This window comes from Podarcis bocagei (assembly GCF_964188305.1).
Source record: "Podarcis bocagei genome assembly, chromosome: 1".
Lineage (NCBI taxonomy): Eukaryota > Metazoa > Chordata > Lepidosauria > Squamata > Lacertidae > Podarcis > Podarcis bocagei.
In genome coordinates this window covers 121,411,744-121,437,424 of record NC_138125.1, presented here as the reverse complement: position 1 = coordinate 121,437,424, position 25,681 = coordinate 121,411,744, and the positions used below count along the sequence as shown (strand labels likewise).

The following is a 25,681-nucleotide window of genomic DNA, read 5'->3' as shown; positions in this document are numbered from 1 at the left end:
TTCTTGGTTTTAATAAATTTTATTGTCACATGATTTTTAATAAAACACTTTCCAAAACATTCTGTACATTTCAAACTATTTAGAACCGCAACACCTGTTTCTACAAATGCAGTTGCATTTCAGTGCCATGATAATGTCTCTGTACAAAGTTGTACAATATGTACAGTAACATGGAGTGCAAGCTGTGCTAAGCCAAGCCCTAGTTACTTATTCTACGCATAGAACTTAAAGCTTGAATCGGTCTCCCGTGTGCAAATGATTAGCTGTGTTTTGGATAGAAAGGAGTGATTCGATGTCGGTGCTCCATTCAGCTAGAGCATCATGCAGCTGACTGGAGGAGCAGAGCCACGGCTGTTGCTCTCTGTCCATGGCACTACTTTTTAATCTGGCTCAGGAGGGAGCGGCTGCTTTGGGCTGCGCTGAAACAGCACCTGATTTAAACTTTGGAAGAGAGAGGCCAAATTTGTTCTCTATCCCAGCAAAAGTAGCTGTTGCAAGTCGATATCCACCTATGTGGTCGGGATTGGCAGGAGGAAGGCCGGAGATTCGAGACTTGGGTGTAGGTTCTGAGCCGGAGGGTTTGCTGGTAAGGAGGCAAAGAGAAAATTAGAGTTCAGGTTTCATCAGCATAACGCTATTTCTTTAAGGCAGGGGTGGGAAACCTGCGGGGCAAATCCTGACCTACCTGGGAGTCCAATATGGCCTGTAAGGCAATTTCCCCATAACCACTGTGGAGGGGGTGCTTCAGTTCTGCTCTGGGTACTGCTTTGCTAGCATGTTCCCTGTGGGGGACGTGCTGCTGAAGCAACCACACTATTGCAAATCAAATTCGACAGGTGAAACCACCCCCACCCCAGTCACCTGACACAGAATCGTAGAGCTGGAAAGGGACACCAAGGGTCATCTAGTCCAACCCCCCTGCAATGCAGGAATCTCAGCCAAAGCATCCATGACAGATGGCTCCATCCACCTGTCAAAGTTAGCCCATGGGTGAATAAAGATTTGGACCACCAGCCCATACAGGTTCCCTGCCCATACCTGAAGCATTACACTCATTATCTCGGCCCATCCACACATCTTTTTGTCAGTTTTTAACAGTGCTGAGCATGGCTGGGCATGAATCTAGACCGGGTACTCAGAGCTGATCCAACAGATCACTCAATTGGGGAATGCATATGCAGATCTGAAATAGCTAGGACTGGGTCAGGTGTTGTTCACTGGGCTTTTTCTCTCCCCATGAAAGACCTTTGTGCATGGTGGCTTATATCAACCAAGGCATGAATCTTTTTAACAGCCGACACCACAGGGTTCTTCTATGATTCATCGTATATACCTTGAATGCCACCAGCCAAGGGCAGTAAATTGGTCATAAGCTTTGATTTAGATTCTGACTCTTTGTTTAAAGGTAAAGGAACCCCTGACTATTAGGTCCAGTCGTGACCGACTCTGGGGTTGCAGCGCTCATTTTACTGGCTGAGGGAGTCAGCATACAGCTTCCGGGTCATGTGGCCAGCATGACTAAGCCGCTTCTGGCGAACCAGAGCAGCGCACGGAAACGGCGTTTACCTTCCCGCCAGAGCGGTACCTATTTATCTACTTGCATTTTGATGTGCTTTCAAACTGCTAGGTTGGCAAGAGCAGGGACCGAGCAACGGGAGCTCACCCCGTCGCGGGGATTCGAACCGCCGTCCTCCTGATCGGCAAGTCCTAGGCTCTGTGGTTTAACCCACAGTGCCACCCGCATCCCAGTGGACTCTTAAGTTTAAAAATGCACAAATTCTAAGCTTGAAGGGAGAAAAGCTGAGGAACTGCTGGATGGTGCAGACACTACTCCACCAACCCTGAGCATTGACTATGCTGGCTGGGGCTGAGTTGGAGTCCAACAATAACAACATATGGATGGCCACAGATTCCCTATATTTCTTGTAGCGCATCACCTGCCTGTTCTGTGTCACAGTGTCTCAACCTTACTCTAAGACCAGTAATGAAAACCGGAGTGTTGAAGAGTAAAGATTATATTCTAGGTTGCTGAACTCTCCTGTTTATATTTAGAAACACAATTTAATCTAAATGTACCAGCCATTTTTCACCAACCAAGAAGGGATGTGACAACCCATGGTTCTCCAGATGTTGTTGGACCTCAACTTCCATCATCCTTGCCCATGCTGGCTGAGGCTGATGAAAGTTGCAAGCTGAACATTGTATCAAGGGCCACAGGTTCCCTGCGCTTGATTTAGAGCAGGCTTCCTCAACCTTGGCCCTCCAGATGTTTTGAGACTACAATTCCCATCATCCCTGACCACTGGTCCTGCTAGCTAGGGATGATGGGAGTTGTAGGCCAAAAACATCTGGAGGGCCGAGGAAGCCTGGTTTAGAGGATGGTAAACTGTACTTACATGCCTCCAAAATCAACATAGAGCCAGCGCTGCAAAAGTTCATAGGTCACTAGAGTGACGCCAAACTGGGGTGAAGATCTGAACACTCGTGCTGTTGAACAGAATAAGCACAATCTTTATTGAGCAGGTATTTAAATGGTTGCGAGCCTTGGGACTCTCTAGTCTTCTTTAAATTAAAACAGAAGTTACAAATGTACCCACACATCCCACCTCTTTTCCTTACCTGCGGCTCCTTTCCAGAAAGCTGCGGGGCCTTCTTCTCGAAGTATCTTTCCAAAGCAGTCAACAACTCCATTGTACGTCGTCTGGCCAGCGCGAGCCGCCACTTGCAGTCTCGTCTTGATGACATCAGCAGGGGTCACCAAGGAAGCAGCAGGCACACCTTTTCAGGAGAAATGAGTGTTTAGTTTAACGCAAACAGAGACGGGCAGAAACATTTCTAACGCCAAAGAATATGAATACGAATAACGGCTGAAGTCGCATTTGTAACCAAACCAAAAGCCAACGGCAGCTTCTCCTTTCCTCGTGTGCAGCTTAACGCTTTATGCCAGAGTACATTCAATATAATTATAATAATAGCTTATTATTTACATGCCACTCATCTTACTGGGTTGCCCCAGCTGCTCTGGGCATCTTTCGACAAGTAAAAAAAATGAAACGCAGTAAAACATCAAACATTAAAAACTTCCCGATACATGGTTGCCTTCACATCTTCTCAAAGTCAGATAGTTGTTTATTTCCTTGGCATCTGATAGGAGGGCGGTCCACAGGGTGGGTGCCACTACCGAGAAGGCCCTCTGCCTGGTTCCCTATAACCTCACTTCTCACAGGGAGGGAACCGCCAAAAGGCCCTTGGAGCTGGACCTCAGTGTCCAGGCTGAATGATGGGGGTGGGGCTGTTTAGGGCTTCAAATACCCATGTGGCGAAATGTACTCTGGCATAAAGTGTGAAGCTGGTAAATAACCCATACACAAAGTCACATAGTCAGCAATGATTGGACACCATGTATTGTGCCTGTCTGAATGGCAACAGGCCTGACAGATCCAGCAATGGGATGGGGAGCAAAGGCTTTAGCAGAAATCTGAACAAACGCCTTCCCACTCATGGGCACAGGAAAGAAGGACTGCGCCATAAAATTGCTTTCTGCTTCAAATAAATGCTTATGTGAACTATTTTAATGCCTTCTCCTTCAAACAAGTTGCAGATGAAGTGAATTTTGGCTCTCCCGAAAGAATAATTTTGAATTTCAACCTCTAAAACACACTCTTGTTCTATATATGATGTCAACTCCTTCCCAAATGAAGGGAAACCAGACAAGATAATTTTAAAAAACTTGCCTCTGTATGTTTCCTTGAGATTTTAAACGCCAAGCCTCCCACATTGAGAGCTTTGAAACAATAGCAACTCCCCTATTGAGGCCAAGAGTACAAATTTGACTACAAGTTGCTGAGCTGCATTAAGCTGTTTATCCACATTATGCAAATGTAATTAGCTCTCGTCAAAATTACACTACCTCCCACCAAGGATAAAAGTGATCAAATTTAGATTAAGCTAGATACAATAGTGTATTAGCTTCCTATCCTTGGCTCCAATGAATATTAACGATTGCTAGGAAAGGGGACAGGTTTGGCAAGGGGGGGGGAGAGGTATGTGAGAGAAGGGGAGCTGCCTGCAAATCATGCCGTAAAATGTTACCTGCGATAGCACCAGCTGCAAGCAGATTAAATCCTCCCACGTGGCCATTTTCATCTGCAAGCATCAGTTTACAATGAGCGTACACAGGAAAATAGATGGCAGAAAAGGGAATATCTCGGAGGAAACATGCTTTGGCACCCTGTCACGTGAATAAGGGGGGGAAAGTGCAAACAAGTTATAGACACACAGGATAAATTCAAACTGCCTCTACACACAAGGCTCTGGGACTACCCAGGCGCAAAGATGACTCCCCAGCCCCAGCCCTGAGATGTGGGCAACACCGGTTTGAAGCCGCCTTGTGGTTCTGTCTATAGTATAGGTACATTATGCTATACCCTGGGGTCCAGCCTTTTTGGTGGTGGCACCCTGGCTGGGGAATTTCTTCCCTCCTGAGATTCAATTGGCACTCAATTGCCTATCTTCCAATGCCAATTTTAAAATGTGCTTCTTTTGCTAGGTGTTTACTGGCGATTGCTCTTGAGTTGAGCGCTTTCGCTGCAGTATTGCTGGGGATGTATTTGATGCCAAATCACGGGCGCTTCGCCAAGGATGTCCCAGTACGTTTCTGAGCACAATTCAAAGTGTTGGTGCTGACCTTTAAAGTCCTAAACGGCCTCGGTCCGGTATACTTGAAGGAGCGTCTCCACCCCCATCATTCAGCCCAGACACTGAGGTCCAGCTCCGAGGGCCTTCTGGCAGTTCCCTTACTGAAAGAAGTGAGGTTACAGGGAACCAGACAGAGGGCCTTCTCGGTAGTGGCACCTGCCCTGTGGAATGCCCTCCCAGCAGATGTCAAGGCAATAAGCAACTATTTTACTTTTAAACGACAACTGAAGGTGGCCCTGTTTAGGGAAGTTTTTAATGTCTGACGCTGCATTGTTTTTAATATTCGGTTGGAAGCCACCTAGGGTGGCTGGGGAAACCCAGCCAGGTGGGCAGGGTATAAATAATAAATATAAATAATTTATTATTATTATTATTATTATTATTATTATTATTATTATTATTATTATTATTATTATTATTTTCTTCATCATCATCATCATTATTATTAAACCAAAAGTTTGCAACATTTTAAGTAGTGGCTGCATTTTTGTATATCTCAATATATTTATTTTCTTGGGTGACCCAACCTGGGTTCGTGAAAGTGAGGGCAGGGGAAATGTAATGAATAAAAGACATGCTTGCATTCCCTCCCACTCCACCTGCCATGTCTGAACAGGAACGTCTTGGCTGAGAAAATGCTACTGTGGCTCCATGAACAAATATTACAGCTGAGGGTGCAGGGCTCTTTACAATGCGGGCAAGCGAAGAAAGCTGAACGTGAATGAGCAAGAAAAGACCCAATGCTCAGACCGTATGAGTCCTTGGCTGCAAGATCTATTGGAGATGCTCAAAGACTTATAAGCACCAATCACCCGCAGCCGTCAGACTGAAAAAGGAGAACCACCACTTTGGTTGAAAGCCAGAATGCTTTGTTGTGTGGCAGTGTGTGCAGTGGACTTCGTTTGGGCTTTGTTTATGGCCGCTGTCTTTCTGAATTCTATGGGCAGGAGAGTCTACTTGTGATGATCCAATTGATACCTCCTATCATCAGTATGTAGCAACCTCTCTACTGCCACCCTTGGAACAGGCTCAGCGCCGATAGCAAAATCGGTGATCATGAGACTCTTAATCTCAGGGTCATGGGTTCGAGTCTCACATGGGCAAGAGATTCCTGCATTGCAGGGGGTTGGACTAGATGACCCTCGGGGTCCCTTCCAACAGTACAATGCTATGATTCTAATGGTCAAGTCCATTAGCACAGCTTGTAGCGGTGGAATCAAAGCCATGCACCCTTAAACCCCCAAATGATTTATAATCTGCCTCCTAAATCCATTCGCTCAATTCAAATTACCGTATTCTTCGCTCTATAAGACGCACCAGACCACCAGTTTTTGGAGGAGGAAAACAAGAAAAAAAATATTCTGAATCTCAGAAGGCAGAACAGCAAGAGGGATTGCTGCGCAGTGAAAACAGCAATCCCTCTTGCTGTTCTGGCTTCTGGGATAGCTGTGCAGCCTGCATTCGCTCCATATGATGCACACACATTTCCCCTTACTTTTTAGGAGGGAAAAAGTGAGTCTTATAGAGCAAAAAATACGGTAATCTGGGATTCATTTTTAGCAACCCACTCAGACCCTCTTTTAAGACACTGTGGTTTAAAGGGAAAGGGTGACAAGAAACAATACCAGCCACCCAACTGCAGTGAAATCTTGCTCCGTGTATTAAAACGCCTTTAGGAAAATGCTATAGCTATGCAGTTCCTGATGTCCTAACTTCTGGATGGAAGCTGCCACTCCGGAACCAAATTCTGTGCACAAAGAAAGGCGTTAACACTGTTTCTCGGGAGCCCAGCTGCCTGCCTCTGCCGAATTTACGTATTAGTCTCTTGCCGACATGAAGGGTGTCGGAAGAAATAGTCTTCCGAGTTTAAGAAAACTAATAGCTTCCGCTCCATTACCTCTGATCTGTAATGATGGAAGTAAGTAGACCTGCAGGGAAAGGATCTGTTTACTGGCATTCTGCTAAAAGTACCGTACGGTGTGGGCCTCGCTGGGTTGGTTGCAGGTTTTATTCCTCCTCCCTCCCTTCACAAAACGAATTCATTATTGACAAATCCCATCACTTAACTTCTTAAAGATCTGAATTCTGCTAAACTACACTACTGTTTCGCCGCCGCCGTGTGATTAAGACAAAGAGAGCAGCCCGCTGTGAATGTAACAATAGAGATAGCGGAGACACGAAATAAATGCTAAGGCTATGTGGGCTGCCATAATAAACACAAAAGGGAAAGGCGAGGAAACTTTTTCTCCCTCTACAACACACCCCACCACCTCTTCCCACTGAAACGATCTGTGCCAGAAGCCAGCGGGTCCCCAGAGCCATGACTCCCTACGGCTCGGGATAAAAGCCCGTGGAAGAAAGCGAGGGAGTGTTTTTGTACATCCCACTGCCACTAATATAAATGTGGGTTTCTCTCTATTTTCAACCATAGGGCTACCCTGCAGGCAGAGATTGTTTTCAAATTTGAAAAGATTTACACACACACACACACACACACACAAAAATCTGAGCGAGTGGAATGTAGAAAGAGAGAAAATATACACCTTGTAAAGACCGAAAAGCCCCAAGTCCTTTAGAACGGTGAGGGCTCTAACTTTCGGCCCTGTGGTGATTTCTCCTGCCACCTGCAGCCGAATCTTGACAATCTCCAGGGGATTCGTGAAGATGACCTGAGACCCTCCTGCCTGCGAGAGCAGAACACAACACAATGTTAAGCGATTTCCCCCCAAAGAACCCCCAAATCCACACGTGATCTTTCCAACCCGCATCCACATTGAGTATCGGGCAACGGCTTTAGGCAACTTAAGGTTTGCTTCGCTATTCTGATATTCTAGGGATCAGAGCTGCTACAGTTTTGGCAACTGATGAACATTGAGAAGGCATTCAAAAGGGGGGCATCACAAGGAGGGGGGGGGACACAGACATCCACTCTCAGCCTCCTGCTTTTATTCCGATGGTCCTCCGCCTAGCTGGTTCTGTATGGTGTGTTTTAGTTCAGAAGACAAATATTCCCCAGCCCCTAAGCCAATCCTGTAACTCTACTGCCGCCCCTGGAAAAGGCCCAGCGCCGATAGCAAAATCGGTAGATCGTGAGACTCTTAATCTCAGGGTCATGGGTTCGAGTCTCACATGGGGCAAAAGATTCCTGCATTGCAGGAACCCTCGTGGTCCCTTCCAACAGTACAATGCTATGGTTCTAATAAGCTGAAAAGCAGTATGAAATCTGTGTCAACCATCACAGAATGTACAGACAGTTGAATACACTGACCTGCCTTTTTTATTTGTATAAATGTGTTTCTATGGTGTTTGTACATTGCGTCACGTGCAAGCAGCGGGCGCCTTGGGTGGTGCACATGCCCTGCGACCGGGGGCGGGGCGAGCCGGGGCAGGACGCTCCATGGGGCCGCAGAGGAGTCTGCCTGTCTCCTCCCACTCAGCTGCCTGTGGGGACCCAAGCCACCGTGTCACTCCCAGGAGAGACGCGTGGCTCGGGCGCACTGCAGCCCCGCAGTGAGTGCCACCCAGCATTTTGTCACCTCGCCCCCCGCAGTGGTGACACCCAAGTCGAACCCCCCCCACCGTACCTCCCCTTCCTTTGCCCCTGCGTGCAAGGGAAGCAACGAGTAAAAATTAATAACAGTGACAACAATAAGATCAAATCAATCTTTATTATGGTCCAGAGACCCAACAAATCGTTACAAAGCAATACACAATTCATACAGCCTACCTCCAGGTTAAACAAGCATTTTGTTCAAAAGATAGGGATCATTGGTTCTTGCAACCACCGATAAAAACTTTGCCACTGCTAATGTTCTAGCGTTTGTCCGGTCTTCCAATAGGAACCTGACATAGTGAGCCTCTTATTTTCCCGGGAAAGGTACCAGCAAGGGTAATATCAGTTCAGCCCTGGCTTGCTCATATTTTGCACAGTGCAGCAAAATATGTTTTATGGAATTGATGTCTTGAGCATACGAGCAAAGTCTGTCCTGGTAGGGAACTCCTCTCAACCTGCCATCCAACACTGCAGAAGGAAAGACGTTTAGTCTGGCTTTGGTGAAAAGCCTTCTATAATTTGGTACTGTCAGGTTTTTAATGTAACATGTTAACTTAAAGACATGCCTATATTGTACTCCTACTGCCAGTGGACTACAGACTGTGTGTGATCGAGATCGCAAGTCACTGTGTGCATTATCCCATAATCTTTGCTTTAACGTCTTTAGGGCGCCTTCATAACCCAGTAATACAGTTGGGGGGGTGACAGATCAGTAGAGTTGGCTTTTCTAGCCATGGTTTTCTGCCATTTGCTGACAAACTCCTTATTGGTCAGGTGTTGGTACAAACCCTTCCCTAGATCAAACGCTGAAATCCTGAGCCAATGTTTTAGGGCAGCCCACCATGCTTTAGTTGAAATTGCAACAATAAACAAATGTCTATTATGCCGTGCTTTCCTTCTTCTTGGTACGGAACAAATAAGTAGGTTTTTCAGTTGGTAGGTGGAAAACCGGAGAACAGCTCACCCAGTCTTAAGTGGGGTTTGCAATTTTGCACGCAGCCTAACACAGGAAAGCGCATTCTGAAAGCGCAGGCAACCCGAGGCACGTGACTGGCTAGCAGCTGCTGATGTCACAGCAGCAGCAGAAGTGCAGTTCACTAGCCAAAACCACCAGCAGCCATGGCAAAGCGACAGATAAAGGAAGGAAGAGCATTTTACCAGGAGGTGGTGAGGCTGTGGCAACCAGCACTGTGCAAGTACACAGCTGCTGAACGGAGGGGCAGACTATCAATGCCATCAAGAGCGACCCTACACTCAAGCCACTGGACTCATTGATGGACTTCCTCCACTAAAGTGGAACAAAAGACCACGGCGGAATAAAAGACAAGGGTGAAAAGGCCTGGCTATCACTGCGTCTTCCGTCAGCTTTGACCAGTGGCCCCACTGGGACCTTCTCTGGACAGGGAAAGCCTAACTTCTGTTGCCTATGTTCTGACAACCTCTATGTGGGGCTGGCCTTGAAGCGAGTTCGGAAAGTGCAGCTGCTGCAGAGTCCAGCAGTTGGACTGTCGACCGCGCAGGGCAGCCTAAACGTATAGCACCAATTCTGGCACGACCGCACTGGCTACCGAATAGTTTCTAGGCTCGGTTCAAAGGGCAGGTTTTGCTCCCGATAATTCGCCGCCAGCCTCTCCCAACAAGAACCAGCCGTCCGAACTCTGCGATCATCACCCGAGGCCATTCTCTGCTCCGCAAGAGGTCTGTAGGGTGGCAACACAACAGCAGGCTTTGATTCGTATAAATGTGCGCTTTCGGTTTTTATTGGGAGAGTTGGCTGTTTCAGCGTTTCTACTGCATTGTAAGTCGCTTTGGGTCATTTCTGGGAGCAAAGTGACTAAGAAATATAAATAGGCCCCATCGCTGCTGGAAGGGAGCATTAATTGCTGTTGTGCTTGTCAGTGTTTAATGATTTTGAGTGATGGCAAAAGGTGAGCTGAATGAAAATTGGCTTTTGCTACTGTAAATAATTGGCAGGGCTCTAGGGCTTGACGAGGAGAGCTTTTTACCATTTAAACTGGAAATTCATTGTTTCAGAGTGAATAATGGGCACACCTCCATTACCACATCTGTTACAGTAAAAATTATATATATATATTTTTTTAAAAGGTGCGGGGGAAGATACAGACAGAAACAGATTGATATTACCAGTTTCCCCAGCCTGGATGTGACACAAATTCAACAGCTGTCAAGTTGTTTTATATTTCATTAGCAAGAGCGCAAGCCCCGTCCCTCACAGGAGGTTTGCTGCATGAACCGCTCTCTCCCAAGTTGTGCGTTTTAACCTCAGACATTCACCAAGCAGCATTTCAAAATTTCACAGGCGATTCAACGTGACAGTTTCGCTCCAGAAGCATGTAAACGTACTGGGAAGTGACATGTTTAGACTTTCCCTTGGCCCGCTATAGGTTTAACCACCCTTCACTTCTGGGAAAAGTGCAGGGGTCATCGTGGGACAGACGGCTGGACCGATCCGCCTACTCGGAAGGGCTTGTCTGCCTTAACCAAAATTAAACCTGGATGTGATGCTGGCTGCGACACTTCGTTTTAAAATTATAATAATAGGCTCTGGGAAATGGGGGAGGGGGGTTTCACCAGCACAGCACCACAAAAGAAGAAATTTAAAACCCTTTCCTCCACAACCATGATCTCTCGGCAGTGTCATATACCCCTGCCATCTCTCCCTTGACATAGGTCATCCTAAGGGCAACCAAGGTAGTTTCAGTGCCTAAAAAGGTAAAAGCTAAAGGATCCCTGGATGGTTAAGTCCAGCCAAAGGTGACTATGGGGTGTGGCACTCATCTCGCTTTCAGGCCAAGCACCCACCCACCCATCACGATTTGCAATATATCGCTAGGTCAAAAATTACGAAACCAATATCATACTTTTGGTTTTGGACAATATCTCGCCCAGCCCTAGTTGTGGGCATTGTAGTCAGCAGTTTGTTTGAGCTGGGTAACTGATGACACACACTGATAGCATAAGCATTTTGCAAAATATTTTCTCTTCCCCTCCCATTAGAAAAAACAAGGCAAAACTGACTTGAATGGTGTAGATTTGTTCATTGAGTCATTAAAGATATTTCTTGTAGAAATCACACACACACACATACACGCACGCACGCACGCACGCACGCACACACACGCACACACACACACACACTTTAAAAAAGGAATAGAAATTGAATTTGGCCAGGCTAGTCATTTGAGATTGGTTCACCGGAGTTTACTGTGGTGCCTGTATATACAGGAAATTCTGTTTTGCAAGGCGTTGTTTTGTTTTTATTTTTAATCTTTTAGAAATTAAGAGTTCCTGCAGGGCTGGCAAAATAACCCTGTAAAAAAAGCCAAATAGATTAATTCATAAACATTTTTATTTTCGAAGGAGAGGGAGGGAGAAGCCAATCACGGCCCAATTAACTTCCCCAGTTCCTTTTGTGGAAAGCGGTTGAAATGGTGTTTTGCATCTACACAAACAGCAGCAAGCTCTTTAAAGGGACAGGATTTCAGAAAAATGCAGTTTTGACTGATGGAACCTGTATCAGTAGCTTCAGGTTTTTTGGGGCTTCAGAACCGTGTTGAGGGCCTGAGAAGCACAATGTAGCTTATTTCTTTTAATTAAAATGCACAATCTTGTCTAAGGCTCAGTGATGAGGCCACAGTCCTAGGCTGTCATGTGTGAGGTCAGAGGGGAAAGGCACGGAAAATATTGCAAATTCCGACTTCAGCCAATTGCTCCCCCACCGAGTCCCTCACCAGTGTGGTGTAGTGGTTAAGAGCGGTAGTCACGTAATCTGGGGAACGGGGTTCGCTTCCCCGCTCCTCCACATGCAGCTGCTGGGCGACCCTGGGCTAGTCACACTTCTCTGAAGTCTCTCAGCCCCACTCACCTCACAGAGTGTTTGTTCTGGGGGAGGAAGGGAAAGGAGAATGTTAGCCGCTTTGAGACTCCTTCAGGTGGTGATAAAGCGGGATATCAAATCCAAACTCTTCTTTCAAAGCACCTCTGAAAATGTGTGCGCTTCTTTCCTGCCTGTGCACATGACTAAGTGTGCGGCCACGAGTCCTGCATGCAACACTATTCGGTGTGTCCCAAAATACACACCCCAAAAGTTGGCAGGACTGCCAGCTCTGACAGCAACCGTCAGCTGCTTGAGGGACTACAAGGCCTTGGGCTCATTCTCCTACCTATTCCAAGAGGTGACTGGTGGTGTCAACACTTAAGTCCTGTGGACTGAAGATGCGCACATCTCCAAGTACTTAAGTGCAAGGATCTGGCCACAAGAACTGCAGCACGCAGAGGGCTGCACTGACCAATGTCATGTTACCAGGCCAAGTTCAAAGTTGGCATAGGCTTATCTGCTTTGATGCTATAGACCAGTTTACCTCAATGATTGCCTCAAATGTGTCTCCTTGATCACTTTGGTCTGTGGAACTCGCACTTTTACAAGTGCCACACAATGCCCGTTCCGCATCTGCGACGAGTCATTCCTTCAGTGTGGCAGCTCTGGAACTCCCTGCCACTTGACGGTAGGCAGGTGTGGCTTCACTATTTATTTATTTTTACACACTGGATGAAAAGGTTTTAATTTCAGCAAGCTTATCCAGACACACAAGTTAGTTACACTTATTTTAAAAGCTTCGCTGATTTTACCTTGGTTTTTAAAGATGGTTTTATGCATCTTTGATACTGGTAAATTGGAAAAATAAAAATGCGGCTACCTTCTTTGATTGAAGATTTCTACAAACTCGCAACATATGAACATCTTGCATATAAACGAAGACAAATTTGGAATCCATTCTTACAAATACTGTAACAGGTTAAACACGGGTTCTGTTTCTCCTTTTCTCTCTTTTATTTACGTCTCACCATGTTTAGTGCACATTTAATTATGTACTTTTTGAACTTTAAAAAAAGTTGTTTAAAATCTTTTTTTAAAAAGATGGCTTTATGCATACTTGTTTTTAACTGGCTTGCATGTTTTAGTCATGTTGCATACGGACACTTGGGGGAATTTATTTTTCAGCGAGATGTTTATGGATTTTCTAAAGAAACAAATAAAGCCATTGCATCAGCAGAAACACTTCTTCCTGTGTAAATGGATTTTTTCGTTCTGCCCCCCCCCTTTCACTGCCCCTTAATCTACTCTTGAGGGGGGTCTCCTTACACTCAGGAGCAGATTTAGGTAAGTGCGAGGGGGGGGGACGGAGAGGGAGGGGAAGTTCCACTGCATGAGAGTAAGCCGTTCTCATTGTGCAATGACTTGACTGGATTAATCCAGAAGCCCAAAACTTCCCATCCTGGATCAGTGGCTGAACTGTGGAATAATTTGTTCCAGAGTTTCATTCCTTATATTTAGTGATGATCAGTGAAGGTATTTTGTTAAGGTGGAACCGGAACCCCTCTGGACAAGGTAAAGGTAAAGGACCCCTGGACTGTTAAGTCCAGTCAAAGGCGACTATGGGGTTGCGTCACTCATCTCGCTTTCAGGCCAAGGGAACTGGCGTTTGTCCAGAGACAGCTTTCCGGGTCATGTGGCCAGCATGACTAAACTGCTTTGGCACAACGGAACACCGTGATGGAAGCCAGAGCACATGGAAACGCCGTTTACCTTCCTGCTGCAGCTGTACCTATTTATCTACTTGCACTGGTGTGCTTTTGAACTGCTAGGTTGGCAGGAGCTGGGACAGAGCAACAGGAGCTCACCCCATCGCAGGGATTTGAACCGCCGACCTTCCGACCGGCAAGCCCAAGAGGTTCAGTGGTTTAGACCACAGCGCCACCCGCATCCCTGTCCCTCTGGACAAACATGACTTGACTCAGGTTCTGTGCAGCATGTAGCATAATACTGGCACTCAACAAATGCCCCACTGTAATAATGGCTATGGTAGCAGCATGGGTGTTATCACTGCTTTAGAAACTGAAATTTATTAAGGAGGGGAGACCAAGGAAACTTGGTTCCAAACCCTCAGCGAGGAGGGGGCGGAACACCCTGGAAAAAAGAATCTATGCAGACATTCTGAGAGCGCATTGGCATGGCTGTGCTATAAACAACGGCCCCATTCAAATAGAACGTCCAAATAATAAGCCCAATACAAGCCCAGTTATTCGCACTTGCAGAAAATGGTTCCTAAATTATGACAGACACCTTTTGGGGCAGCAACATGACAAATTCAATCCTGAATGGAGGTTATTCATACAGATCAGGAGCACGAACAATTCAAGCTCCCTTGCTTAACCTTAACGTCATGTAAAATAAAGTCTCCACGAGGAACAAATGCAAAAAAACTCAAGCTGACAGCAAAGGTTATGAGAGAAGAGATGCAGTCTGAGATCCCACAGCAAACACCTTTTGACATGCCAGAGGCGGAAGGAAATGCGCAAGTGACCCTGGAAGAGGAGACCTCTTGCCCTTTCCAATTCCACCCGTGAGGCACAAGACACAAAGGGGGAAGGGGGGGGGGAGGCGCCTCAGCCCTGCCCCCAACACCCACTTCCTCTTGCTGAAAACAGACAGCGTCCCGGACCAAAACTTTTCCCCACACTGAAAACATTGTCCTTTGACGTAGACTGCTCTTAGGAGACGACTTCTAGGTGCTCACACTCCCTTCTCCCAGCTAAGCTCCAGAAATTTGTGCTAACTCTCTCAGTCAAGTGCGCATTAAGCGCCCTCTGCTTTTAGGGATCTTGGGGAATTTTTTTCCCAGCACATCACTCCATTCTCTCAATGGGGCTTCTTACAAAAAAGGATGCACAGTCAACTGTGTGCTCTGGGCCGCTCCTTGCAGCCTGACAAGTACAGTGGTACCTTGGGTTACAGACGCTTCAGGTTACAGACGCTTCAGGTTACAGACTCCGCTAACCAAGAAATAGTACTTCGGGTTAAGAACATAGCTTCAGGTTGAGAACAGGAATCGTGCGGCGGCAGCGGGAGGCCCCATTAGCTAAAGTGGTACCTCAGGTTAAGAACAGTTTCAGGTTAAGAACGGACCTCCAGAACGAATTAAGTACTTAACCCGAGGTACCACTGTATATGGAATGATGCTGTGAAAGTAATAAAGTCCCTGCCTCCCTTTTTTCCTGTTTCTTAAAAACAGAAGCACACAGGGGAGATAGCTAGGTGATTCCACTTCCATACAGCTGATGTTGGTCAGCTACATCGTCCTGCCCCTTCTGGAAATATGGCCACTTCGAAGACGCCGTCCACAGAAACCAACAGCCCTGTTCCAATAAAAGGAATCCCTCCCTTACTATCCCTACAGCACCTCTATTGCGATTCCCCCCCAGTTCCGATGGGGGTGCCCACTCCAGGCAGGGTCCAACCTGGGCACAGTCCTGCATGCATCACTTAACTTTCGACTGCACTAGAATCACACACAACGTGAGGCTGCCTTTGAAAAGCACTTAGGAGCTCCAATACATGAGGAATGCAGGCGCTAAAATCTCGACTGGGGCAAGGTGCTGGGATCATGTGACCCCTTTTATTGCGCCAGCTGTTTCAGAGTGCAATTTAGGGTGCTTTGTTGTTGTTTAGTTGTGTCCGACTCTTTGTGACCCCATGGACCAGAGCACGCCAGACACTCCTGTCTTCCACTGCCTCCCGCAGTTTGGTCAGACTCATGCTGGTAGCTTCCAGAACACTGTCCAACCATCTCGTCCTCTGCCATCCCCTTCTTCTTGTGCCCTCCATCTTTCCCAACACCAGGGTCTTTTCCAGGCAGTCTTCTCTTCTCATGAGGTGGCCAAAGTATTGGAGCCTCAGCTTCACAATCTGTCCTTCCAGTGAGCACTCAGGGCTGATTTCCTTCAGAATGGAGAGGTTTGATCTTCCTCCAGCACCATAATTCAAAAGCATCCATTCTTCGGCGATCAGCCTTCTTTATGGTCCAGCTCTCACTTCCATACATCACTACTGAGAAAACCATAGCTTTAACTATACAGACCTTTGTTGGCAAGGTCATGTCTCTGCTTTAGGGTGCTAGTTGTTGCCTATAAGAAGCCCTAAAATGCCCTGGGACCAAGAAGAGAAGACTTTCTTTTAAATAGATATTTTATTTTAAAAAAAAAACATCTTTACTGGGGAAGCGCTCAAACATTTGCCTTTCTGTAGCGGATTGGCTCAGAGACATTTGTGCAGGTAGCGCTGTTCTTTTAGTACTTGGGGCAGAGGATGTGCAATTCAGAGCCAAAAACCCCTTAGGATTCCTCGTCTGCTACCCAAGGGGAGCATCATAGCTTAGTGAGAGAGCAAAGTTCCTGGGTTCAAACCCCAACATCTCCACATACGGCTGGGAAATACATCTTTCTGAGATGCTCTGCCAGTCAGAGTAAGCAATGATGAGCTCAGCTTTTGATGTTCAAATGTTCTCGGTGTGATCATCAGACTACATTTCAGTTTAAAATTCCTTGAGCAAAAAGGGACAGAGGTAGCGCTTAATGAAGACTTGCCCATGCTAGAAACATGTTTTGGTACAAAACGCTATTAAGTTAGTAACCCTAATAATCAAAGTTCATTACCGAAACAGAAATCGCTAAGATTCCTTACTGAACACATGTCTCAGCAGGGGGGGAAATAGCCTAATGAATGCATACCTGAAAACATCCTCAAGCAATATTTTTTTAAAGGAACTCAAGTCTAATTTAAAATGTGCATACATTTTCATAAAAATTATACTGCCGTTAGGCTGTGTGGGCTTCCTCATGAAACCACAGCAGCCCCCAGCAGTTTATAGCTGACTTGGGGGGGGGAGGGCTGGTGGTGGGAAGTGGGGGGGGGGGAGAGAAGTCAGCAGATGTGTCAGGCCTTTGAATTACATTTATTTGCGGGGTTGAGGGGTCTCTTCCATATAACTGTAGCTGCTTCTAATGGGCCTTCAAAAGCGAGATTAGGTTCTCTCTGGGGTACGCCTATAACTCGCTCAGTTGTTGCCTTTCCCAAACGTGGGTTTGTACGCTGACAAGCGAAGGCTGGGGTATCTACAGGGCTGCCATTTCTAATCAGGGAGAAGTAAGAACAGCATCACTCCAGGGCTGCCTCTTTGAATTCGGAGTTTGCAGAGGTCAACAGCCTCATTGCCCATGGTTTTGGTGACAAGCTGAAGGGATTTCCATCCAGCCTGTTCAACAGGAAGTTATTAAGAGTTCTCAGATCCAAACCCGAGGAGGGCTCCAGACTCTTTGGCCACAGCTGCACCATACATCTAAAGCATTATTACAGCACTATGGAAGAATCCTGGGTGCTGCAGTTTGTTAAGGGTGTTGAAAGTTGTTAAAGGTAAAGGTAAAGGGGCCCCTGACCATTAGGTCCAGTCGTGACCGACTCTGGGGTTGCGGCGCTCATCTCGCTTTATTGGCTGAGGGAGCCGGCATACAGCTTCCAGGTCATGTGGCCAGCATGACTAAGTCGTTTCTGGTGAACCAGAGCAGCGCATGGAAATGCAGTTTACCTTCCCGCCGGAGCGGTACCTATTTATCTACTTGCACTTTGACGTGCTTTCAAACTGCTAGGTTGGCAGGAGCAGCAACGGGAGCTCACCCTGTCGCGGGGATTCAAACTGCTGACCTTCTGATCAGCAAGTCCTACGCTCTGTGGTTTAACCCACAGCGCCACCCACTACGCCACCGCGTAGTTGTTAGGAGAGCCCTATTCCTCTCACAGAGGTACAGTTCCCAGAGTTCCCTGGAAAGAGGGACTGGTGTTCAAACCACTCAGCTCTGTGATGGGAATACGGTCATACCTTGGATCCGTTCCAGAAGTCCGTTCAACTTCCAAAACGTTTGGAAACCAAAGCGTGGCTTCTGATTGGCTGCAGGAAGCTCCAATCGTTCGGCTTCCAAAAATAGTTCGCAAACTGGAACAGTCACTTCTGGGTTTCTGGCGTTCGGGAGCCAAAACTAAGCTGTTCGAAAACCAAGGTACACCTGTAACTCTCAGCACCCTTCTCAAACCATGGTGCCCAGGATTCACTGGGGAGAAGCAGGGTTGCTTAAAGTGACGTAATAGTGCTCTACATATATGGTTCAGGTGTGGCCTTTTAGATGTTGTTGTTGTTTAGTCATGTCCGACTCTTCGTGACCCCATGGACCAGAGCACGCCAGGCACTCCTGTCTTCCACTGCCTCCTCGCAGTAGCTTCGAGAACACTATCCAACCATCTCATCCTCTGTCGTCCCCTTCTCCTTGTGCCCTCCATCTTTCCCAACATCAGGGTCTTTTCCAGGGAGTCTTCTCTTCTCATGAGGTGGCCAAAGTATTGGAGCCTCAGCTTCAGGATCTGTCCTTCCAGTGAGAACTCAGGGCTGATTTCCTTCAGAATGGAGAGGTTTGGTATTCTTGCAGTCCATGGGACTCTCAAGAATCTCCTCTAGCACCATAATTCAAAAGCATCAATTCTTCGGCGGTCAGCCTTCTTTATGGTCCAGCTCTCACTTCCATACATCACTACTGGGAAAACCATAGCTTTAACTATACGGACCTTTGTTGGCTTAGAATGGATAATAACATTAAGCACAACTGAGTCTATTGCTTCACCAAAGTGAGGACAGAAGCTACATAGGAAGACAGATGCTTTTCGACTCAACTCTTTAAAAAGGTACTAAAAGCACTATGATGCCACTTTATGTGGCGAACCATCTTGACTTTTACGTACGAAGGGTGATATACAAATAAATAGTAAACAATAAAAATGCAATACCTTTGCAGGGTCCGGGTTTGACAATTCAACAGGGACCTTCCCCAAACGCTTTAAGAAGAGCAAGCCAAGGCTGAGCGTATATTTGGAAAATTAACCCATGGTGAACTTGGGCTAAGTGTGCTCACCAAAAGCAGTCAGCATTCATTCAAACGGCTGTCGGTTCTCTGAGAAACAGATTACCTGCCTCCAGCCTTTGCATCAGTTACTCTCCACACTTTTGGGGGTGGTGGTGGTACATTTCTGGTTCCTGAAGGGCACAGGAGAACTGAGCTGGGCAGAAAGAGCAGCTGCCCTTCAGTAAGGAATGTGTTAGAGTGGAACTCCTTGCATTTCAATAAGATTCAAGCTGCAATGGAATCAATGCGTCCTGGAAAATGTCCGTGATATATTGTTCTGAGAAGGACGGCAGCTCAGTCGGTGGTGGGGCATTTGCTTTGCACCCAAAACGTCTCAGGTTCAACCCTTTGCTTCTGCAGGTAGGGCTGGGAGAGACCCTTGTCTGAAGCCTTGGACAGCTGCTGCCAGTCAGTGTAGACAACAATGGACTTGATGGACTGACTCGGCACAAGGCAGCTTCCTATATACAATGTACAACACTTAAAACTCCCACTGATTTCACTGGGACAGAATTAGGCACCTGCTTAACTCTCCCCCATGGAAACTGATGGAGCTCAGAAGTGTTTCACTTTTGGCCCTGCACTTGCCGTATTTTTCACTCCATAAGACGCACCTGACCATAAGACGCACCTAGTTTTTAGAAGGGGAATGCAAGGGGAAAAAAATTCTTTAAAGGGAGCGCTGAGCACAGCCTGTATGCATCCCAGGCTCTGCTCAGCATTCCCTTTCACGAGCCGCATGGAGCGTGTGTGTGGTGCTTGTGGGCTTTTCCCTGAGGAGGGGCTGACGGGCTGCCCTTCTCCCTCCTCGGGGAAAAGCCCCCAAGCACCACACACACGCTCTGTGAGGCTGTTGGGGGCTTTTGCAGGAGGTGGAGGAAAAGACAGAGCCGCGCGCTCTGTCCCTTCCCCCACCTCCTGCATGAGCCATGCGCTAAGCCAGAAGCCAGGACAGCAAGTGGGATCGCTGCGCAGCGATCCCTCTTGCTCTCCTGGCTTATGGGCTAGCCGCACGCAGCCTCTCCCGGGCAGGGGGGGGGTGAAGGCTCTCCCAAGAGCCGCGCTCCCTTTAAAGAGCGTGTGAAGTGTGTGTGCGGTTCTTGGGGGCTTTTCCCCAAGGAGGGAGAAGGGCAGCTCCACGCGTCTCTTTAAAGGGAGTGCTGAGCAGAGCCTCCCGCCTGCATTCGCTCCATAAGACGTGCACACATTTCCCCTTACTTTTTAGGAGGGGAAAAGTGCGTCTTATAGAGCGAATAATACGGTGCATTGTTACTTACATAAATGTCCTCTTGATTTAAAAAAACAAACTACTAGAGCCAGATAAATCCTGTTGCAAGCAGACAACGGATTTGCTCTGCAGGAGATAAATCCAGCTCCTCTCCACCTTTCAGACAAAAGGAACTCTTCTGCCAAAAAACCAAGAGAGCTCTACATCTCTCTCTCTCTCTCTCTCCATATATATATATATACAGCCGTGGCTTTCTCACGGTCATTTTCTCCAGCCGGTGTTGACAATCAGAGCTGTTCTGTGGGGGAAAACAACCTGACATTTCTAACAACAGGTCCGTGCTGATGGCAGTAATGTAAAGAGATGCCCTGCTTTGCTGTAACCTGCTCCACGTAGCAGCCGGCAGTGGAAAAGGTGTCAACAGAAAGGGACAAACAGCACCAAAATTGCGGCAGCTCTTCCCATGACACAGCAATAAAATTGTTATGTGTCGGCAGTCATTGTAATATGTGCACAAAGTGGGAAAGGTGTGCTCCTTCCCACGGCAGGGATACTTACGCAGCCTCCTGCAAGGATCTCCGCATACAGTGGAATGGAACCGTCTCTCTGCGTGAATTTGTCTCTGACGAAGTCATTGACCTAACAGAAAGACATAATTAATACCATCAGGCCCCAATTCCACCTTCCTCGTCTACAGTTTTATTCAGGAGATCTAAAAACAATATTTGGATATTTGGATTTGATATCTGGAATCCATTCTTACAAATTCTGTAATAGGTTAAGATCTGGTGAAGTACAGTACTTTTTGAACTTTCAATAAAGATTTTTTTCTAAAAGGAGATCTAAAAACAAGAGGCCAGAGTGTGGCAGTTCCTGGAGCAGAGATATCACCTGAGAAATGTTTTGGGTGTTCTACAAAAATAAATATGTCTCCCCCAACAAAGAAGAAAGCAGTGCAAAAGTGTCGAGTTATCCTCACTTTAAAATATATTTATGTTCACATTTTTCATACTGCATTTGGATTTGTATGTACGTTGGGAGCTGCTTTTGAGGAGCGTTTCCTCCAAAAACTGGATCGAAAACCCTCTAAAGAAAATTATTTAAAAATAAATATACTCACTGTAAGCTTAATGGCTTTTTCTGGAGCGACACCAATGAGCTGTGGAAGCAACCCTAGGCAAATGGAGCAAATGTATCACAATTAGACACACTCAAGTTTGCTGGCACCATGTCTAGGGTGCTTTGCCCTGTAATAGCCTAACACGCCCATTTCCCCACAGAGGTTTTCCTTTGACATCAATGATGTTTCTACATATGGAGCTGGCAGTTCTGCTATGTGCCCATTGCGCCGTTTTGCAACTGAGCATTTCAAGACTTCTACCGCAGACGGTGAAGATGAGCTTGCTTGGCAAAGGGCTTGCTGGCGCTGCATTTTCCTAAGTCTATTGCCCGATATCAGCTGCCTGCTATGAACTGAAATCAGCTTTATTGCTGCTGAGTTATTCCCAAACGCCTCTTGCGGGATGCTCAGAGCACACAGTGTGCCTTTCTTTTAACCGCAAGATGCTGCTCCTTGTCGATTTGATCAATCGGCAATCAGTCACTAGGTGGTTTCATTCATTCCCAATCAAGTCCTGCCGCTTTTTACTTCTTATTTAAACTGCTGCTTGGAAACAAAATTGAAATGCCAGGACGTCTAGCGAGCTCCGTAGACACTCCAGTCAAGCGTCATTATATACACAGTCAGGCAATACCATTTCCTATAGTTAACCTAATTCATAAGAGAAAGACAGTGGCTTGGATCCAGAGAAGTGCAAGTGAAAGGAAACTTGAAGAAAGTTCTATTCCCACCCACCCCTTTCCCCATTCTTCACTCTGAAGTCCCTGAATGGCGTGGGATGGAGATCCATGCGAGGGTCACCTCCAGGCTTGACTACTGTAATTTGCTCTATGTGGGGCTGCCCTTGAAGCTGTCCCAGAAACTCCAGCGGGTGCAGAATGCTGCAGCGAGGCTCCTCACGGGGTCTCTGCCATGGGAACATATTCACCCAGTGCTTTTCCAGCTGCACTGGCTCCCGGTGGAGTACAGGGTCAGATTTAAGGTGCTGTTTTTGACCTTTAAAGCCCTTCACGGCCTAGGACCCTCGTACCTACAGGACCGCCTCTCCCAGTATACCCCACAGAGGCCCTTAAGGTCCATAAATAGCAACACCCTAAAGGTCCCGGGCCCTAAGGAAGTTAGATTGGCTTCAACCAGAGCCAGGGCCTTTTCAACTCTGGCTCCAGCCTGGCGGAACACTGTCTCATGAGACCAGGGCCCTGCAGGATCTGATTTCTTTCCGCAGGGCCTGTAAGACAGAGTTGTTCCGCCTGGCCTTTGGCTTGGAATCAGCCTGATCCCCTCCCCCTCTTTCCTTTTCTTTCTCTTCCTGTGATGAGGCTGCATTTTAACACAGTTTTACTGTTTCAATATTTTAATGTTGTATTCTAATCTTGTTTTTAAGTTGTATTCATTCAACTTGTTTTATTATTGCTTGTTAGCCACCCTGAGCCCAGCCTTGGCTGGGGAGGGCGGGGTATAAATAAAAAATATTATTGTTGTTGTTGTTGTTGTTGTTGTTGTTGTTGTTGTTGTTGTTATTGGAAAACACCCAAAGTTGGACTGAGCTCCAGGCACGTAAGATGCTTCCACTTCATTTTGGGTAACTTCCTCTTTTCTAACGCAACACACTTTCCTCCATTCCCATACCATTCTGGCGCTCTGGGGAATGTTTATGGGAGGTGAAGGGGCTAGGAAAAAGCAGAAAAATCCCCCCCCCATGAGTTTTTCCCTGTGTGCAGTTCTCAGTATCCAGGCCGACATTACCTACATCTACACACAACGCTCTCTTTTCACTACCTAAAAGAAAGTAACTTCTAAGACCAATGCAACTGTCTACTTTGTTACTTACATCGTTAAAATGGAGAGACAGAGGTTTTAAGCGCTAGGAGGAAAAGTTAGCGTTAAGTTACAAAAGAAGATGAAGTCGCTGGATTCCCCCCCCCCCCCAAGTTAAGTGCAATGTGAGGCTATCAGCACCAAAACACATACATACTTGCACCTGTTTAAAGATAGTTTGTCAAGCGAAGTTTCTTTGGGTATAACATAGTCGCAGGTTGAGAAACAGGAATTTTGGGGTGGCCAGGCCATAGGGTACACTGGAAGTCAATGTGAAACAGCAAAAACATGAATTACCGTATTTTTCGCTCTATAAGACGCACCAGACCACAAGACACACCTAGTTTTTGGAGGAGGAAAACAAGAAAAAAAATATTCTGAAACTCAGAAGCCAGAACAGCAAGAGGGACCGCTGCGCAGTGAAAGCAGCGATCCCTCTTGCTGTTCTGGCTTCTGGGATAGCTGTGCACCCTGCATTCGCTCCATAAGACGCACACACATTTCCCCTTACTTTTTAGGAAGGAAAAAGTGAGTCTTATAGAGCAAAAAATACGGTAAGTGCCGCCCAGTGTATTTTATTTAATGGATTTGTTTTAATAAAATGAAATGGGGATGGGACATTTTAAGTGTCATGTGCTTGAATATTTATTTTATTTTTTTTGTTCCTGTGACACCGGACTCTCTGCCCAGAAAAGGTGAGTGATGGGAACAGGTTCGACGACCTATGAGCTCCTTTCCTGCCCCGCAATAACTGGTGGGTACTTTTCCAGCAGCAGACCTGTTTAAGAAAACAGATCAGCAGAGGGCAGCCTTCGCTCGCTTGGCTTTAGACGAAGCATCTTGCCGCTTTTAATCCAGTCCCTTTCCAACCTAGACAGCAGGCGCATGTGTTACCTGTCTCCCTACCGTCGCCCTGGCCCAACTTTCGCAAAAGCTGACAGAACTGTAATAAAGTGCTGATTCACCCCACTGTCGTTTCAAGGGAAATGAAGTTAATCGGGCGAGCGGTCTGCGAGCCGACTGCCGGAAGAGCAGGCCGATTCTGTGCAATGAGGCCGTTTCCCCGCTAGCAGGAAGAACAGCGTGCTGTTCACACCCTTGCGTCAGCAGCGGCAGCAGAATGCCATTCTCTGCAGTAGCTTTCGCTGCTTAAAAGCCATGTGGGGTTTACCTTCCACACCACGCAACTCCCTTCTCCTAAGAAGCCCAAATCAAATGTGCGTGTAGTACCTACACACGCACGGACGCAGATCAGCAGCTAATGTATGCCGTGGCTTAGTTTCTTTCAACGCAGTCCTTTTTGTCTGAGGCTTAACAGACTTATTATGCTGGGGGAAAGGTAGTTATTAAACACACAAAGGGCGGTTGACAACAAGAAAAAGAAATGCCGGTCTCCCAGCCTGAGTCTCTGATCCCCTATTAAAAGGATATTTAGCACAGTAGTGCCTACCGCTAAAGGAACTAATAGACAGTAACACCTGGAGGCACTCCTCCCACCGCCATTAATACACAGCTAAATACAGCGCATGTGCGCGCGCACAAACACACGTATACAGGTTCAACGGCTACGAGTCATGATGCCTACATACAATCTTCAGGATCAGAGGCAGCAGCGTGCCTTGGAATACCAGTTGCTGGGGAAGATCAGCGAGAGAGAGAGAGAGAGAGAACGCTCTCATGTCTTGCTGATTGACTTCCCATCAGCAATTGGTTGGTGCAACTGCAGAAATGGATCTACAGGGGAATGGATCAGGGTTTCCCTCCCTTTTACCTTCCCAAACGTGGGCCTCCCAGCTGTTTTTGGACTACAACTCCCATCGTCCCTAGCTAGCAGGGCCAGTGGTCAGGGATGATGGGAACTGTAATCCAAAAACAGCCGGAGACCCAAGTCTGGGAAACCCAGGACGAGATGGACCTGTGGTCTCATCCAGCACAGGGTTCTTCTTACACAGTCTCGTCCTCTTGACTTATACAAGCATGCATAGACACACACACTGTACTTCATGCAGTCTTAGAGCAGATTCACCCTTTACATGCACAAAAACTGCATGGCGAAATACACATGCGGCGCTATCATCTGTGGAGAGGAAAAGGAATCCGGACCGGCTTCTGTCCTGACTGCAAAGGCACAGAGTCACTTTGTTGAATGTCAAACCCGTGTAATTTTTCTGCCTGAGCTTTAAAGTATGAACAGAGTAATAAATTCTGCAATGAACCATCATGGAGGCTTAGACTGTAGGTAAGACTTGGTTCTGGAGTTTGGTTCCAAGATGTCGAAATACTAGGAAATAAGATTTGTCGGGCAACCTTGGGCCAGATATTGCCTCTCATCTTAACTGACCCCCGCAGGGTTATCGTGAGGAGAGAATGGAGAGGAGGGGAACAACACACACACCACGTTGAGCTTCTTGCAGGAGAAGGTGGCATATAATTGTATGTAATAAATAAGTAACTTAAG

At 46.8% G+C, this 25,681-nt stretch overlaps 1 protein-coding gene and 1 long non-coding RNA gene across 4 annotated transcripts in view; one reads left to right on the top strand and one right to left on the bottom strand.

The window, feature by feature from the left end:
* SLC25A12 (solute carrier family 25 member 12) overlaps nt 1-25,681 on the bottom strand; it is a 57,676-nt gene continuing 31,995 nt past the window's right edge. For all 3 annotated transcript variants that reach the window (XM_081168667.1, XM_081168668.1, XM_081168669.1), the window contains exons 12-18: nt 21,406-21,458; nt 20,844-20,924; nt 7,242-7,382; nt 4,093-4,231; nt 2,620-2,778; nt 2,397-2,487; nt 1-583 (exon numbers count right to left, since the gene is read on the bottom strand). In XM_081168667.1, the coding sequence (XP_081024793.1) occupies nt 391-583; nt 2,397-2,487; nt 2,620-2,778; nt 4,093-4,231; nt 7,242-7,382; nt 20,844-20,924; nt 21,406-21,458 (857 nt within the window). In that variant the 3' untranslated portion in view covers nt 1-390. The remainder of the gene's footprint in view (nt 584-2,396; nt 2,488-2,619; nt 2,779-4,092; nt 4,232-7,241; nt 7,383-20,843; nt 20,925-21,405; nt 21,459-25,681) is intronic.
* Nucleotides 22,174-25,416, top strand: LOC308582272. Its single transcript, XR_014005593.1, has 2 exons — nt 22,174-23,521; nt 23,783-25,416. It is a non-coding gene; the product is annotated as an uncharacterized lncRNA (long non-coding RNA).